The sequence below is a fragment of the Strix uralensis genome, chromosome 14 (genome assembly GCF_047716275.1).
Source record: "Strix uralensis isolate ZFMK-TIS-50842 chromosome 14, bStrUra1, whole genome shotgun sequence".
Lineage (NCBI taxonomy): Eukaryota > Metazoa > Chordata > Aves > Strigiformes > Strigidae > Strix > Strix uralensis.
In genome coordinates this window covers 17,636,393-17,651,015 of record NC_133985.1, presented here as the reverse complement: position 1 = coordinate 17,651,015, position 14,623 = coordinate 17,636,393, and the positions used below count along the sequence as shown (strand labels likewise).

Here is a 14,623-nt window from a genome sequence, read left to right as displayed (position 1 = left end):
GCGACCCTCTCCCCATCGCCACCTCACAGCAATCAGCCACCTCCTCCCCACCGTGAATCCTCGGGGCAGGATTCCACCTGCTTTGCAGCCTCAATGCCACAAGGAGCCCGCACCGTCCCCTCCCTGCCCACCCTGCCCCATCCCCGGAGCCTCACAGGGCTTACTGCGGTAGGACGGAGGGCGCGCCAGATCTGTGGAAGTGGACGATTTGCCATTTGCCATCCCGGCGGTGCCAGATGCGGGTCTCCTCGGACTGGGCAGTGCGAGGGATCCCTCCCGCGTCCACGTACTGTGTGATGCGGATGTAGGCGATGCAGGCAGACTCGTCTCCCATCAGGTGGATGTGGGGGTTCAAGATCGTCGTGTGCACAGGCTTGCTGTTCCGGGACCACACTGGAGAGAGGACAAGCACAAGTGGCTTTAGGCAGGGGAAGGAGTTTTGGTGGCTCTTGCCCAGGGTGGCAGCAATGTGGGAAGGGGAGATGCTTGGGTTAGGCTCTCTGCTTGGAGGGGCTGAGTAAATGCTACATGGGTGGGTTCAGGATGGATCCACCTAGAAAGCAGCTAATCAAACAACTCCTCTGCATACAGCCCAGCCCCAGGCTTGATTCACCTTCTGCTGGGATCTTCCAGATCAGCCAGAGGCAATCCCAAAGCCACCCTTACCCTCCTCTCTCCAGCAAGCTGATGGAGATCAAGACACAGCCGGGCCCATGGGAGGTGGAAAGGGTCCCTTGGCAGGTAAGGGGGCTGCTTACGGTTTTCAAAGTAGAATCGGTGGAAATCCAGGCCTTCCACGAGGTTGCCCAGAGCCTCGGGCTCGAAGGCAGTCATCCCAGGGTCGCACATCTTCCTGGGGAAGCAGAAAGGGGAGACAGAAGGGAGAGGTTATCTCACTGCTTCCACCACGAGAGCCTGCAAAACCCAAATAGCTCATGCTCAGGATAACTCCCTCAGCCTGAGCCTGAGGAGCCTCTGCACCAGCAAGTAATTCAAGCAGAAATCTGACCTCATCCCTGCACTCTGCATGAAGCCCACCCTACCTCGCCTCCAGTCCACTGACTGCAGCCAGGACTCCAATGAGTCAGGCTGAATTCTCCATCAGTCACCATCTTCAATTAAACCTCCCAAAACACTGCCATCTTCATCATAAGAGAGAAAAACAGCAGGGGGAAACTCATATTCTCTGCTCTGTATCAAAATTCTCTGAGGCAGGGATGAAGACCTGCACTTGCTCAGATATCACTAATTAAATAGGCCCCGGACACAGAAGTGTACTCTGAAGAGCATCAGCACAGTGAGTAGAAAGCTTCCAAGCAGCCTGTGGCAATCTGGATATAATGGATACCATGGATGCAATGTTCCTTCTTCCACCATAAATCACACTTACAGTTATTCATCTTTCTGCAAACCAGAAAATGGGCTCATCCATGATAATGAGACCAGAGATATGTAGTCATCTTAGTGTGAGAGAAGCATCAGGTTTGGAAAATGATGTCCCTTGCTTCTCTTGGATGGTCTCCATGCCCCACCATCATGTCAACCTGGTCACCCTGCCCTGGGCAGAGTAAAACCTCCAAGGATGCATTGTCGTGGTGAGAGCACCCGCTCCAGGAGGCTGAGCCCTCACCCCGGCCCAAACCCACCCTGGGGACACTCACGTGTAGGACTCAAAGTCGCCATTGCTTATTGCTTCGATCAGCTGCTCTGTGACTTTAATGATTTCTTGCTTCCGTACTGTTGGTTTAAAGATAAAAAGAAAATAAAAGGAGAAAACAAACCAGAAGTGCTGGTGTTGCAATATCAGTGAGATATCTTTTTCTCATTAGAAACAGACCACAGGACATTGGGAGACATTGGAAACTGTCCAGGGGAAAAACAGAAGAGCAGCTTGGGAGAGAGATGTGGGGAAGGGCTCTTCACCTCCAGAGAGGAAAGACCCCGAAAGTCAGGACAAAACTGAAAAACCCTGTATTTTCCTAAAGAGCAAAAGGGTTAATCACCGAGTGGTGAGTTGCCCTGGGCCCAGAAGTTGACACAGGTTGATCTTGGCTGCAAAGCCTTGCCAAGCTGGGACCTTCTACCCTGTGAACTCACAGCAGGTGCCAGCCAGAGCAAACTGGACCAAAGATGGTCTCACCTCTCTCTGAGATGGGAGAAGAGGGTCTCAGCTGGGAGGACAGGTGGGTGACGTGGGCAGCCATCCCAGGAGGGACAAGGAGGGACCCCGTGAAGGGCATGGCACTGTGCGGGTGCTGCCAGGGACTCCGAGCGCTGCCAGATTATCTGGGAAGGGACTGAGCTGTGAGAGCAGGCTTGGCTTCCTGGGATGCAGAAGGAGCTGTCAGAGGTAACCCCACGCTTATTAACAAGGCTCTGCTTCAAATGCAAATCGTTGTCATGTTTGACTTAATTTTTTTTTGTATTGTGGCTAATAAAAGGAGAGGGATCACATTCCCGAGAGTCATTCAGAAAGGAGGAGAGGGACCCCCATCACTTGCTGAGCACCACCTGCCTCCACATCTGCTCTCAGGGAGCCCTTCCTCAGGAGGACAAGTGTCGCATTAACTCTCACATCAGGCCAAAGTCCATCTTGCTTTGTGCTGAGATCGCTTCGTCCAGAGACTTTACAAATTAGCACTGATAAATTATTCCCTGGGTTATTCTTAGAAAGCTGGCTCTGGCAGGCGGGCGGGAGGGAGGCAGGGATTTCCTCTGGAGGCTTTTCCCAAAGGGCCATTTATTTTGGAGGAGCGGGCAGCCGGGCTGCTATCTCTGCAGATTTCTGCCATTTCCATGCCTGCTTTCAGGGAACATGCCTGGTTTTGGGAGCTCCCCCATTCCTCGCCAACAGTGCCCCAGCTGCTTGTGGCAGTGACCTAGCAGTGAAAGCACCTAAGGAGTTAAAGCAACTTCTGAAGGGCCCTGAGGCAGCTCAATGGTGGTGGGTTTTGCCGTAGCCAGTATCTCATTAGGGGTGGCCAGACTAACAACCCCACGGCACCCCTCCGAAACAGCCTGCCCACCTCCCCACGTGCCCCCGCCGGTACCTTTGGTGTCTTCATCCTCGATGGTGGTGTTGGTGCTCTCCGACGATTCCTGAGCAAAGAACAGAAAGGAGAGACGGGACGGTGAGAGGGGTCTTTGCCCTGCTCCAGACGGAGCTTGTGTGTTCGACAGCCCCCCAAGTCTGACCCCACAGCGCTTGACTGTGCCAACGGACAGAAACCAAGGAAAACGCCAGCAGGTCCAACCCGTCCTCAACCACAGCTCTAGGGCAGCACTGGCAGAGCCCTCCCTGACCTCCACTCCTTGTAGCCAAGGGCACAAGAGCTGGGCTGTGGAGGGTCTCGTAGGAACGGCGCTGCCTTTCCTACCGACACCTGTGGGGACAGAGATGGGGGCAGGTCCGGGGGGTTTGGTGGGTTCCTAGGAGCATTGCCGGAAGGGCAGGGAGAGGGGCTGTGCAGGGGTGGAAGACACCATGTTGACTGTACGATAAAGAGAGAGATGTACAAATTAAACAGCGAGGAGGAGCTGGGATGAGAAAGAGGGGACTGTGCAGGAGTGAGAGAGACCACACTGACCGCAGAGTAGGGAGAGAAATGTACAATAAAACAGAGTGCTTCCAAGACCCACATGGACCACTGAAGGCTGAGACACAGCTCTTTCAAGAAACAGCTGAGCACTACACAGATTTGGGGGGGAGGGGGGTACTGACCCCCTGTCTCTCTCCAGGAGCCCCATCAAGGCGACTCTGCTAGCGGAGCTAGAGCAATGGCTCTGCTAGCTCTTCCCAGCAGAGCCTTGCTTATGTATTACCCATAATACCCCGATGTAGGTTGGCAAGGTGTCCCATGACCATACAGTCCCCGCAGAGGCATGGAAGATGTTTCTCCAAGGCTCCTTGGACCGATGCAGCCTGCAGACCTGAGTCAGGAGAACTGGGAGAAACGGCATGAGAACCCATCAGCAAGAACCAGGGCTGGCTTCCCACCAGCTGGTGGCCAGCAAGTGCCTGCACCAACCCTGCTAATGGGGTTTGTGGGTGATACGGCTTTGAGGATGTTCCCTCCAACCCCAGTGTCCCTTCTTCCCTACCCCGAGGTAACTTCCAAAAACGGGGAAAGCTGGAACATGTGGAGAGGCCCAGCAATATCGGCATTGAGGAAGACGAAGGACACTCACCATTAACTGAACGCTGGAACTGGACTTTCTTTTCTGGAAAAACAAGGAGAAGAGATGGAACAGGAAGAGACACAGAGTGAGAAAGGCTGAGAGCGGCACGTGAGAGGCAGCAGCTCCTGAGCCACCCTTCGTGGTCCTCGTGGAGGGGCAAACGAAAGGTGCAGGCTGGCAACCTGGTGCTCCTGTAGGGACGTGCCGCTGGCTGCGGTGCTGGTGGTGCCGTGCCAGCTCCCTCCCCTCCTTCCTGCTGGCACCTTTCTCTCCTGACCTGCCACAATCTCTGGTGTTGCTCATCCCAAGGACCTGGCTAGTCCAAAAGGGACTCCTCTAGGAGTCAGTGACCACTCTGGCAGCTTTGTAACCAAGCCAGCAAGCTCACAGGAAGAGTTGGACACTGAAAAGCTAAGGCAGCTCCACCATCTGTATAGTCCTGCACCCAGTGTGAATGCCATAGTGACGTTTACAGACTCTGGAGTTGTTCTGGGTGCATCTGGCCATGCTGCTGACTAGTGCAGAGGCACTCAGTTAGCTTTGAACCTAGACCAGTACTAAGTTGGCTGGTTTAAATCCAGCATGGCTATTGCTACTGGACCCTGCAAGGCAGGCACACCATGTGGGAAGCTGTCCTGAGAACAGCTCCAATGCTTTAAATCAGGACAAGTCTCCTCCAAAGAGAAGCCTTACGCATTCACATATTTACCTCCATCCTTGACCTCTACCACTAGGCTTTAAGGCTTTTGGGTTGGATGACCCCATAGCCATGTTTCTGCTTGCAATCCCAAACTACTTATGGACTCTCCTTCGTTGCTGTGCTCTTCTCCCCGTCTCCATCTTTAATCTAGCCAGGAGAGGGGGACGTGCATGCTGGCCTCCTGCCCTTTCTCCACCTCCAGCTCCCAGGGGATGAATCACAGCAGGCGACAGGGAACACCAGTGCGCAGGAATCAGAAGCTGCAGTGCCAAATAACAAAGTGTTTTACCAGTGTATTTAACGAGGCACCGGCTCTGCCTGCCCTGCAGATGGAAAAGCTGCACACACAGTGCAAATCTCTTGGAAGAGTCCATGAAGTGACCCGTTAGGGTGCATGGGGGGGCTGCAGTGTCAAAACTGCTGATATCCATTCCTCCTCATAACTCCTTTCACACCCTAACTGGCTCCCACCAGCATCATCACTAAGTTTCCCCCTCTGCCAGTGCAGGTCTCCCCTCCCTCACTAGGTCCTATGTTAATCCTCACCCCTCCTTCACTGAAACAACAGATGTCCTAAAGGGCAGAGTGAGCTGTGGTATTTCAGGAGGAACTTCATGGGAAATGGAGCTGTCGGAGCTGGGCTGTCTGCAGGAAGGGCTGACAGCTTCTGCTACCCAAGGACATGAGACGGGGCAGTAAACTGCAAAAATTTCAGACGCAACAGAATGCAACATAAAGCAGTGACTGCGTCGAGTCTGGACATACAGTAACAGGATGCAACACGGGGCAGTGAGCTCATTAATTTAGGACGGGACAGGATGCAACATGGGGCAGTGATTTCATTAGTTTACAATGCGACGAGATGTGACACTACACAGGGCAGTGAAGGTATTACAGCTGCTGGGACCAGAAGACCTCCCACAGACCCCAGAGCTGGGCTCGAGGGGGATTTTTGGTCCTGTAAATGCTTTTCATAGGGGAAGAACCTCCTCAGGAAGGTGAGTTTTGAGCTCTCTGAGCCTGGGCTAGCACCATCCTGATGCTGGAGGGCTGTGCGGGCAGGCTGGGGGGCAACACCAGCTACCTGCTGCCCACCTGCGTAGCTCTGGGCAGGAACGGCAGGGCTGGGTGCCTGGGACCTGCCTGCTCTCATGGGGACGGTCAGTCCAGCAGGTTTCTCCAAATGGGGACCCAACTCTTCTGACAATGAACCACACCACATGGCCTGACTTACAGCCCTGCTCTGAGCAGGCGGGACTGTTCCCACCTTCCCACCCACCCAAGGCAGGTTTCCAGGTTCTTGCCTCATTTTTCCAACAAGATGGAGAGAGATGAATGCCACCCGGTGATGCTCTGGCACTTGCCAGATGCCCATGGTGGCCACTAAAGCTTTGCCCGGAGCACCCAGCCTCCCTGTGCCCCTGTGAGAGGGTTATGCTGCAAGTCCCCCTAGGCTGAGAAGGGGAATGAGAGGTGGGAATGGTAACACTGATGGTGGCCAACACAAGCAACCTGTTGGGAATGAGCCTTCCTCTACTTTGTCTTCTCCTCCTCTACCTTCCTGGCCATCTAGCCAGGCTGTCTTACCTCCACCTGTTGGAAAGGGGGTGATAGAAAAGCAAACTCATTTTCCAGAGCTCGTACACCCTCTTGAGCTCAGTGTTGGCTGGTAGACTGCACTCAGGATAAGCCTCACTCACTGCTCCCTGCTCACCAGCAAAGGGCTGAGGACTGGGGATACAAACCAGCCTCTCTGATCCCGCTCTGAAACCAGACCTTCCTTGCTGAGCTTCAGTGATAGGCCAGAAAGCTCTTTACCCAAACTAGCTATTTTGCTATGACAGCAAGTGACCCTCTTCCCAGCATAATGTCCACCCTCAAAGCCACTTTGAAGACCAAGAGGGAGCATCATTAGGAAGCTGGGCTTGCAAATGGTCTTCTACCACCACATCATCTGTGTGATTCTAGAGATTAAATTCAAGGCTGTCCCTTTCGGCTGGAAAATCAGATTCAGGACTGTGCCTGATGAAGCCTCTCCATCCTCCAGTCTCGCCTTTTACAGCTTAAAACCACATCTCCTGATTGCTCTCACCTGTGCTCCAGCAAGTCACACCAAGTCAGCTCTATGTGCGGTGTCACTTCTCAGGTGACTCCCAGAAGCAGCTGGGACCTCAGGGCAGCAGAGGACAGGCCAGCAGTGGCTGGCAGATGGGTTGCTGTGACTCCCATGGGACCTGTCCCCTCTGTGCCAGCACTGTTGTCCAAAACTAGCAATCACATCCACAGTGACATCCACGTGACACCATGGCCCAAAGCAACGTCCTCTCATCGCAATGCAGGCCATCAGCTTCATGTTGCAGAATAATGCTGCATGGCCAGAATGGTCTTTTGTGCAGCTGAGCCCAGGTTTGAAGGGTTGTGCATGGTCTGAAACCTTGCAGGCTTGGCCTGTCCCAGCCACTGGGTCTGGAAGAAGTGAGAGAAAGACAAGCCATCCCCAGACCTCTGGCTCCTCTGACCATTTGGACTGAGGAGGGAGGAAGCCAGCTGAGGGCTCTGCTCTTCCAAAACCCTGCGCCCCTCACAGCCCGACAGCTGGGTCCCTATGAAAGGGCCAGAGGAAGAAGAGCAGCCGTGCTGCAGTCAGGCTTCCAAAGCTCTGCCTGACACCTTGCACCTTGCCCTGCGATGGGAGATGTGATCACACCAGCTCTCCCCTGCTGAGTGATCACCTGTATTCATGAAGGGAACTGGTAAGGAGAGAAAGACCCTCACATGGGCCATTCTTTCCTGCAGGAGGGGTTTGACAGATCTCGATAACCACGGCTAACCACCACATCTTCATATCATCAGAAGAAGCCGCTCGGCAGCAGGATTTTGCTGCTTCCAGGAGCCACCCTGTCCTGGAGAAGAGCTGTGGCCCCACCTCGGAGAGGCAGGTGAACTTCAGAGCTCTGCAGACTGAGAAACAAGGTCCTCCAAGCCCCAGCTTGTTTTTAGAGCATCACCAAGCCATTTGCTCTGTCAAGCATCACCAAGTTTGTTTGCTTTGTCTGCGCTGGGCACAGGGGGCCAGCAGTGCTGCCGAGAGGGTTAGAGGCACCCATGTGTCACCCAGCAGCACACCAGCCCTTGGGGATGGGATGGGACAGGAGCTGGGGGATGAGCCCAGCCCCACCAGCCACAGCAGGATGCGTGCTTGGGCAAGTGGAAGATGCAGCCACATATCTCATCAGATGGCTGCTGCCAGGCTGAAGCCACGGCTCTGGGCTGCAAAGCTGCCTCCCCTTGTCCCCTGTCCCCTCTCCTGGTCCAGCCTCTCCCCCACACTGGATGCAGCAAGGGGCAAGCACATTTTTTAGGCAATGAAACAGCAGCAAATTCCCCCCTCGCACCCCTCCAGCACCAGCCCGCTCCCTTTGCTCGCCGCCCTGCAAAACCTCCTCTGCACTGCCTGTCCTGGCAGGAGTTGAGCTGGTGGCACGGGGACACACTGGGACAGCCGGGCCAACAGCTGCCCTTTAAAGCGCAGGGTGTCGTGGGGACCACCGGCACAGCACGGAGACCCCCACCGCCACCCCAGCAGTGGAGGGGCAGGCGGGAGAGGGTGGCGGGGTGGGGGCTTACCTTCACGCCATCATTCTTCTTGTTGCCACCGCTTTTGCCTCCTGGAGAGAGGAGGAAGGAGGTTAGGAGAGCCAGGCAGGGCACCAAGACCAGGAGGCCGAGGATCAGCAGCATGGTGCCGGGCAGCAGAGCAGCAAGACCCCGTGGGACCAGCCGGTGGGTTTTGTCCCCTCTCCAGCGACCCCCAGTACAGCCCCTGGGAGCTCAGGGGCGACCTTGCCGGTACTGTCCTGTCCTACCCCGGCGACTCTCGGCCGGGGGCATGACCCGTCTCCTAACGTCACGCTGAGTCCTCGGGGTGGCTCGGAGGGGGCCAACAGGGCTGTTTGGCGGCAGGCGGGCTCCGGCCGGGGGGTGCTGGCGACCGAGCACGGCGCAGCAGTGTGGTGGAATGGGCTGCCCGCCTGCTGCCCTCTAATTTTAGCCCCATGCTGCCGGGATCATGTGCTGCCGGCCCGCCGGCCCGACAGCTGCAGCCCACATTTTGACAATGATGAAAAGCAGACGCCTTCCCCAGTGCCCACCTACCGCTGTCAGCACTGCCCCAGCCCCCCGGGCTGCGCAAGCCACCCCGCTCCCCCTGCACCCCCAAAGTAGGGCGGGATCAGTGGGGCTCAGCCCCACGCAGGACCCCATCTCCCACCAGCCCCACTGTGCTCCGGAGAGCCCCTGGGCTGTGCGTGGGACAGGCAGAGCTACAAAGATGCTTTTGAATTTCCTGCCCTTTAATGCTTCGTGTCTGCTGCGTCTCCCGGCGCGGGGCCTGACACCGGATCCCCCCAGCTGTTGGACTCCTCCAGCCCCGCCACACGGTGCCCACAAGTGCTAAATGTGTCAGCACGATCCCCCCACGACAAATGCAGATACCAACCCTGGCCACAGCCTCTCCCCTGGCACCTGGCTGGGCCAGCAGCCCCCGTCTCCCCCCCTGCCCACCTGCTACACCTGACTCCTGGGGCGCCTCAGTGAAGCACCCCAAAACACCCATCTAACACCAAACAGCTGCCACCAGCCCACTGAACTGGCGTGCTGGGCTTGGCTGGCTTGTCCCACCCCTGCGGCACCTCTGCTGGGGCCATCTCCAGCACTGGAGGTGACAGCAAGCGGACGAGCTCTGCAGTCTCCCGGCACCTTCTTGGTTCCATGCCTGGGAATCGCCAGGACCCGCTGATCCTTGCCTGTGAAATCCCAGCTGCAAGGCTTGCTCCAAGGCAGCAGGGTGTCCCCAGAGAGGACAGCTCTTGGCAAGGGCACTGGGGCAGTGGGGCTTGTGGCTGCACCAAGACCTCTCCCTGTGCACTGGCTGGGCTGTCATGCTCTGGCCATGCTCCTGTGTCTCTGTGTGGCCCTTGGGACGTAGGGAGGAGAGCGGGGGGCCCTGAAGGATCAGCACCCTCCTGCTGGGAGAGACGCCTAAGAGACTCTGCTGCAATCTGGCTGCAGTGGCACCCAGGGAACTTTCCAACATCTTCCTGGTGCGGAGGATGCTCTCTCCGAGCCACAAACATCTCCAAGGAGGACACAAAACCAGCTGCCTTGAGCCCTGGCTGCCTGCAGCACCCGCATCCCCACGCTGGCACAAGCCAGATGGTTGGGTGCACACAAACCCCAAAACCCTGAACCTCTGGGGACCGCTGCACCTCAGCCAGACACCTTTTCTCTTGCATCCCAAGCCAGCAGCCAGCCTGGAGGTGCCAGATGAGCTGGTCTGGACCACCACCCAATGCCACCCATCCCTAGAGGCACCAGGCTGCAACCTCAGCCCCCTGTGACACCCGAGGCAACGACGGCTCTCCAGAGACCCTATGGGTTTGCCCTGGGCACCCTGTAAGACATGGAGATGAGCCCTGGCGACAGCACCTACCGGAGAAGTTCCTGGTGGCCAGCATGGTGGTGAGGATGGCTCCCTGAAAGACACAGAAGGCAGAAGGAAAGGGCGTGCTGGGCCCCAGCCCCCCACACCCCTGCCACTCCCCCCAGCCCTGGGGAAGGAAATCCCTGCTTGTCACCTGTCCCCTGGCCACCTCGCTGGAAGGAAACTGGCCCACGAGCTGATATTCTCCTCCTGCCATCAAAAGCAAGCCCTTGGTACCCGACTCCATATCCCCAACACCAGGGCGTTGGGTTGCATTCTCTGAAACAGCCTTCCCTTCAAGATTAAAGGGATATTAAATATCCCCGGGGCACATTTTGGTCTCGTTCTACCCTGCCCTAGATGTAGCACGACTCCACTGACCGGGGCCAGCAGCTGGCGGCAAGGGGAGCCACCGGGAGCGGAACCGGATTTAATTGCAATTAAAGCCGTGCCAGCTAAGAGCGGCAGGGCAGGGATTTTTCATGGGAGCCACACAAAGATCACCACCGCAAAATAACATTCATAAAAATGCTTCCCCTCTGACTCTACTAACTAGTTGCTCAGCGTGTAATGAGATTACTTTGGACTAATTGCTTACAGTAATGGATTACTATTTTGAAGTGTATGCCTGAACTAATTTGATTACTTGTCTAGCTGAAAAGTAATAATAGTTCATATCCAGTTTCTTTTTTTGATAATCTTGTTAGTAGCCTGCAGCTGTACTGCTCTGTGCCACATTGCAGTCAGGCCTGGAGTGCTGATGACTCTGACTGCAGCACAGACCCGCACTGTCCCATTCTGCCTCCAGCTCTGGAGGAGGCATTGCGATTTCCAGAGCCCGTTCCCAGTGCTGCGCTGCCAGCTGAGGCTGAGCAGCACCCGGGAGATGGGTGCTTCATGGAGGTGCTCCAGCTCGACAGTGAAGCCTGGGGAGATGGTGATTTCTGAGGAGGTCCAGGCTGTGGCACAGCCAGCGTCCAAGAAGGGGAAGCCTGTGGGGCTGCTGGTGTTAGTGAGCCAGAGCTTTTTCCCTGTCTAAGGATCACTTTGTCCCTTGGCTGCAAAGTGGCTTGGTCATCAGGCAAAGGGGTCTCGCGTGCCTCAGATCCACGCCCTGCCTCAAAGAGGAGCTTTCTTGACACTGATTCCAGTGGGACAGTCCTCACCCCAGCATCCAGGGCAGCTGTGTGACTCAGTGCTTTCCTTCACCCTGGCTTTCTTCTAAGCACTTGGGAACCCCCCAGGCAGATGCAGCCACCACCCCACTTGGTCTATTTTCCCTTCTTCACAACGGGGATCCCCAAACGTCTGTCACCCCCATACCACTGACCCAGAGACGCCACCCTGTCCTTTCCCACATGGGGAACAAAGCCACCAATGACCTGATCATGCATTTTGTGGACAGCTTGGAGAGTTTGAGAGTTACCTTCAGCTTCCTCCGGGCATTGAATTTCTTCAGACAGTCCACCGTCTCCTGCCTGTGCATGCATGATGCCACGGTGGCACGGTGCTGGGAGGAGAGAGACCCAGCTCAGAGCAGGCACGGAGGGGGAAAGGGCTCCCCCCGCCCCACTCTCACCCGCAGGCACACGTGTGTGGACTCCTGCAGCCATGGCACGGGGCAGAGCTGCCTACAGCAGCAGCAGCAGCAGATAAAACTTTAATAGGCAGAGGGAGATTGCTGCTCTGGAGTCAGCAGGATCTGCTCTGGCAGTGGGGGAGTTTGCAGGGAGAGCTGGCTGCCCCCTGAGTTAACCCCTTGACTGACCAGCCATGTTTAGCAGTGTGCTCAGGGTTTGTACATGGCGTGGGGTCCCAGGGTTAAGCCCGTGGACTCCTCCTGCCTTTAGGAGCCGATTCAGAGTGAGAACCGACAGCCGGAGCAGCAGGGTGCAGCGAGAGGTGCAAGGGGATTGCTGGTGGGGTGTATGGATAAACATGAGCCTGCCCAAACCATCCCTGAGGAAACACCCCCACCCCCCGCCACCGCCAGCACAGCGTGACACCAAGAAACCAGCCTGTCCCCACCAGGGCTGGGAACATGTGTGTTCCTCTCATCACCAGCTCCCTTAGGACATGCTGTTTGCATTCACACTCGGCTTTTCTCTGCTGTAAAGCCTCAGGGGAAAGGCTGCTCTGAGAGCACTGGGAGGAACCATGCCAGGAAACCATCTTCCCAGGATGGGGAAAAGAGCCAGACAGCATGTTTGATAACACATGCTCCCCAGTGAGATGTTCCCCCCTTGCAAACCCCCACATCTCTAGACCTTCAACCCTAACCAGTGAGTGCCACCAAACTCACCGATATCCAGGGGTGCTTCAGAGCCTCCGCTGCCGTGATGCGCTTGGACGGGTTTATGGTCAACATCTTGTTGATGAGATCTTTTGCTTCAGGAGTCACCGTGTCCCACTCAGGGGAGGGGAACTGCCAAAGCAAAGGGATCAGGGTGAGAGATTGCAGGGAGCATTAGAAGGAGCAGAAGCACCTTTGCACTTGGGCTGGTTCTGCAACCTTTTGCTCCTGCCCATGAGACAGGTTGGAGAGACAGTAGCAACTGGAAAGAGCTGCCAGATGCAAAACTGGAGGGCAGGGGTGGAGGGAGAAAGGTGGGAGGCCCAGGACAAGATCTATCTGTCCTGCAAAGTGGATCTGAAACATGCCAGTGTGAGCACCTGGGCATGGCAGCTTGACCAACCCTCTGTGACCAGAGCAGAGGAAAGAAACTTGCTCCCATCTGCCTGAATTTGTCCTGGTTGCTCTTCTGGGGCAGCAGACTGCAAGGCAGGGACAGCAGGAGAGAGGGGAGACCGTGAAAGGGAGGAGCAAGACAAACCCACTCACATCATAAGCCCCAGCCTTGATCTGCTGGTAAAGTCGGTGCTGGTCTTCATCCCAAAAGGGCGGGTACCCGACCAGCAGGATGTAGAGGATGACGCCTGCCCAGGAGAGGAAAAGAGTGATCAGTGAGAGAGTTCATTGCTGCAGGTATGAGCAGACCCAGCCCAGGGACTGGCCCAACTCAAGCAGAGAAACTGAGAAATTAGGGAAATGGGAGGATTTTCTCCCTGATTAAAAAGCAAAAGGCTCGCTGGTGGGTCCAGCTCCATGCTCCAGACATACGTGGCTCTGGCAGCCACTACGCACAGCCTCAACTGGGTGCCCCATCAGGGCTCCCCTGCGGCTGCGGATACACGAGGCACTGCCCGACTCCACCAGCACTGCAGGGCAAAGGAGCATCTCCCCTGCCTGGGGGGGGTTGGGTGCATAACAGGGGGGGATGATCCTTCAGAGGAGGGTGCCACTGGAATGGGAAGGAGGGTGTTGCTCTGGGTACAGCCCAGGGTAATGTGCCACCTCTCAGGTAAATCCTCCTCCCTGACCTCACCGAGACATGTCCAGTGACTGCGACTTGGGACACGCTGCATGGACAGCCTGGTTCATCCCATGCAGCCCAACTCAGCCCATTCCCAGCATTTCAGCCCCGACTTACCGCAAGCCCACAGGTCCACAGCTTTGCCATAGGGATCCTTCCGGAGCACCTCGGGGGACAGGTATCCCGGGGTGCCAGCAAAACCTGGGACAGACAGCCCATCACACACCACATCCCTGCACAGCTCACCTGGTGCCCAGCCAGCTGCCATGAGAGCCCTGGCCCTGGCACACACCGAGCTGGCAGGACAGGCACCCTCCCTCCAGAAACCTCTGTATCTCCCAAGAGCAGAGCAAAGAGCAAGAGCCAGTGACAGCAGTCAAACCCCAGGATGGTGCAGAAGGCTGGAGTGCTCTGCTGTGCACCTACAGCACTTGCAAGAGGCTTTCCTCCCCTGGGTCTGCTCCTGCCACTGGCTTGTCCAGCTCACCAGGGCATCTCGGTGGCTCACCGACTCCCTGTGGAGCTGTTTGCCTGTGCCTTGCATCAATACCGGCCTGTTTCCAGGGGCACAGCTGGAGCCATCAAACTCTTCCTCAGTCACTGTGCTTCCTAGGCTGGTGCTGCCGAGGTGCTCCCGTAACCCGAGGTTCAGGTCCTGGGGATATGTGTCCCTCCTGGAGCCCACCCTGACCAAACATGCTGAGGGCTGGAGGATGCCCCACCTCGAGCCAGTCCTACTCACCAAACCACGCTTGTTGGTCTCCCTCCACCTCGATGGCAAGGCCAAAGTCAGCCAGCTTGACGGCAGCGCCCTTCAGCTTGGATGCCAGCAGCAGGTTCTCGGGCTGCAGGAAGAGACAGGGCTTGGAGAGGAGCGAAAGCCCTCTG

At 56.5% G+C, this 14,623-nt stretch overlaps 1 protein-coding gene across 3 annotated transcripts in view; it reads right to left on the bottom strand.

Annotated features, from left to right (window-relative positions):
* Positions 1-14,623, bottom strand: part of CAMK2A (calcium/calmodulin dependent protein kinase II alpha) — a 36,568-nt gene that overhangs the window by 5,154 nt on the left and 16,791 nt on the right. The window contains exons 7-18 of one of the 3 annotated variants that reach the window (XM_074883391.1): positions 14,478-14,580; positions 13,853-13,936; positions 13,204-13,298; positions 12,664-12,786; positions 11,788-11,871; positions 10,371-10,413; positions 8,507-8,547; positions 4,189-4,221; positions 3,051-3,099; positions 1,662-1,737; positions 759-853; positions 156-393 (exon numbers count right to left, since the gene is read on the bottom strand). In XM_074883391.1, the coding sequence (XP_074739492.1) occupies positions 161-393; positions 759-853; positions 1,662-1,737; positions 3,051-3,099; positions 4,189-4,221; positions 8,507-8,547; positions 10,371-10,413; positions 11,788-11,871; positions 12,664-12,786; positions 13,204-13,298; positions 13,853-13,936; positions 14,478-14,580 (1,059 nt within the window). In that variant the 3' untranslated portion in view covers positions 156-160. The remainder of the gene's footprint in view (positions 1-155; positions 394-758; positions 854-1,661; positions 1,738-3,050; positions 3,100-4,188; positions 4,222-8,506; positions 8,548-10,370; positions 10,414-11,787; positions 11,872-12,663; positions 12,787-13,203; positions 13,299-13,852; positions 13,937-14,477; positions 14,581-14,623) is intronic. The other 2 variants (XM_074883392.1, XM_074883393.1) reach the window with 2 other exon arrangements.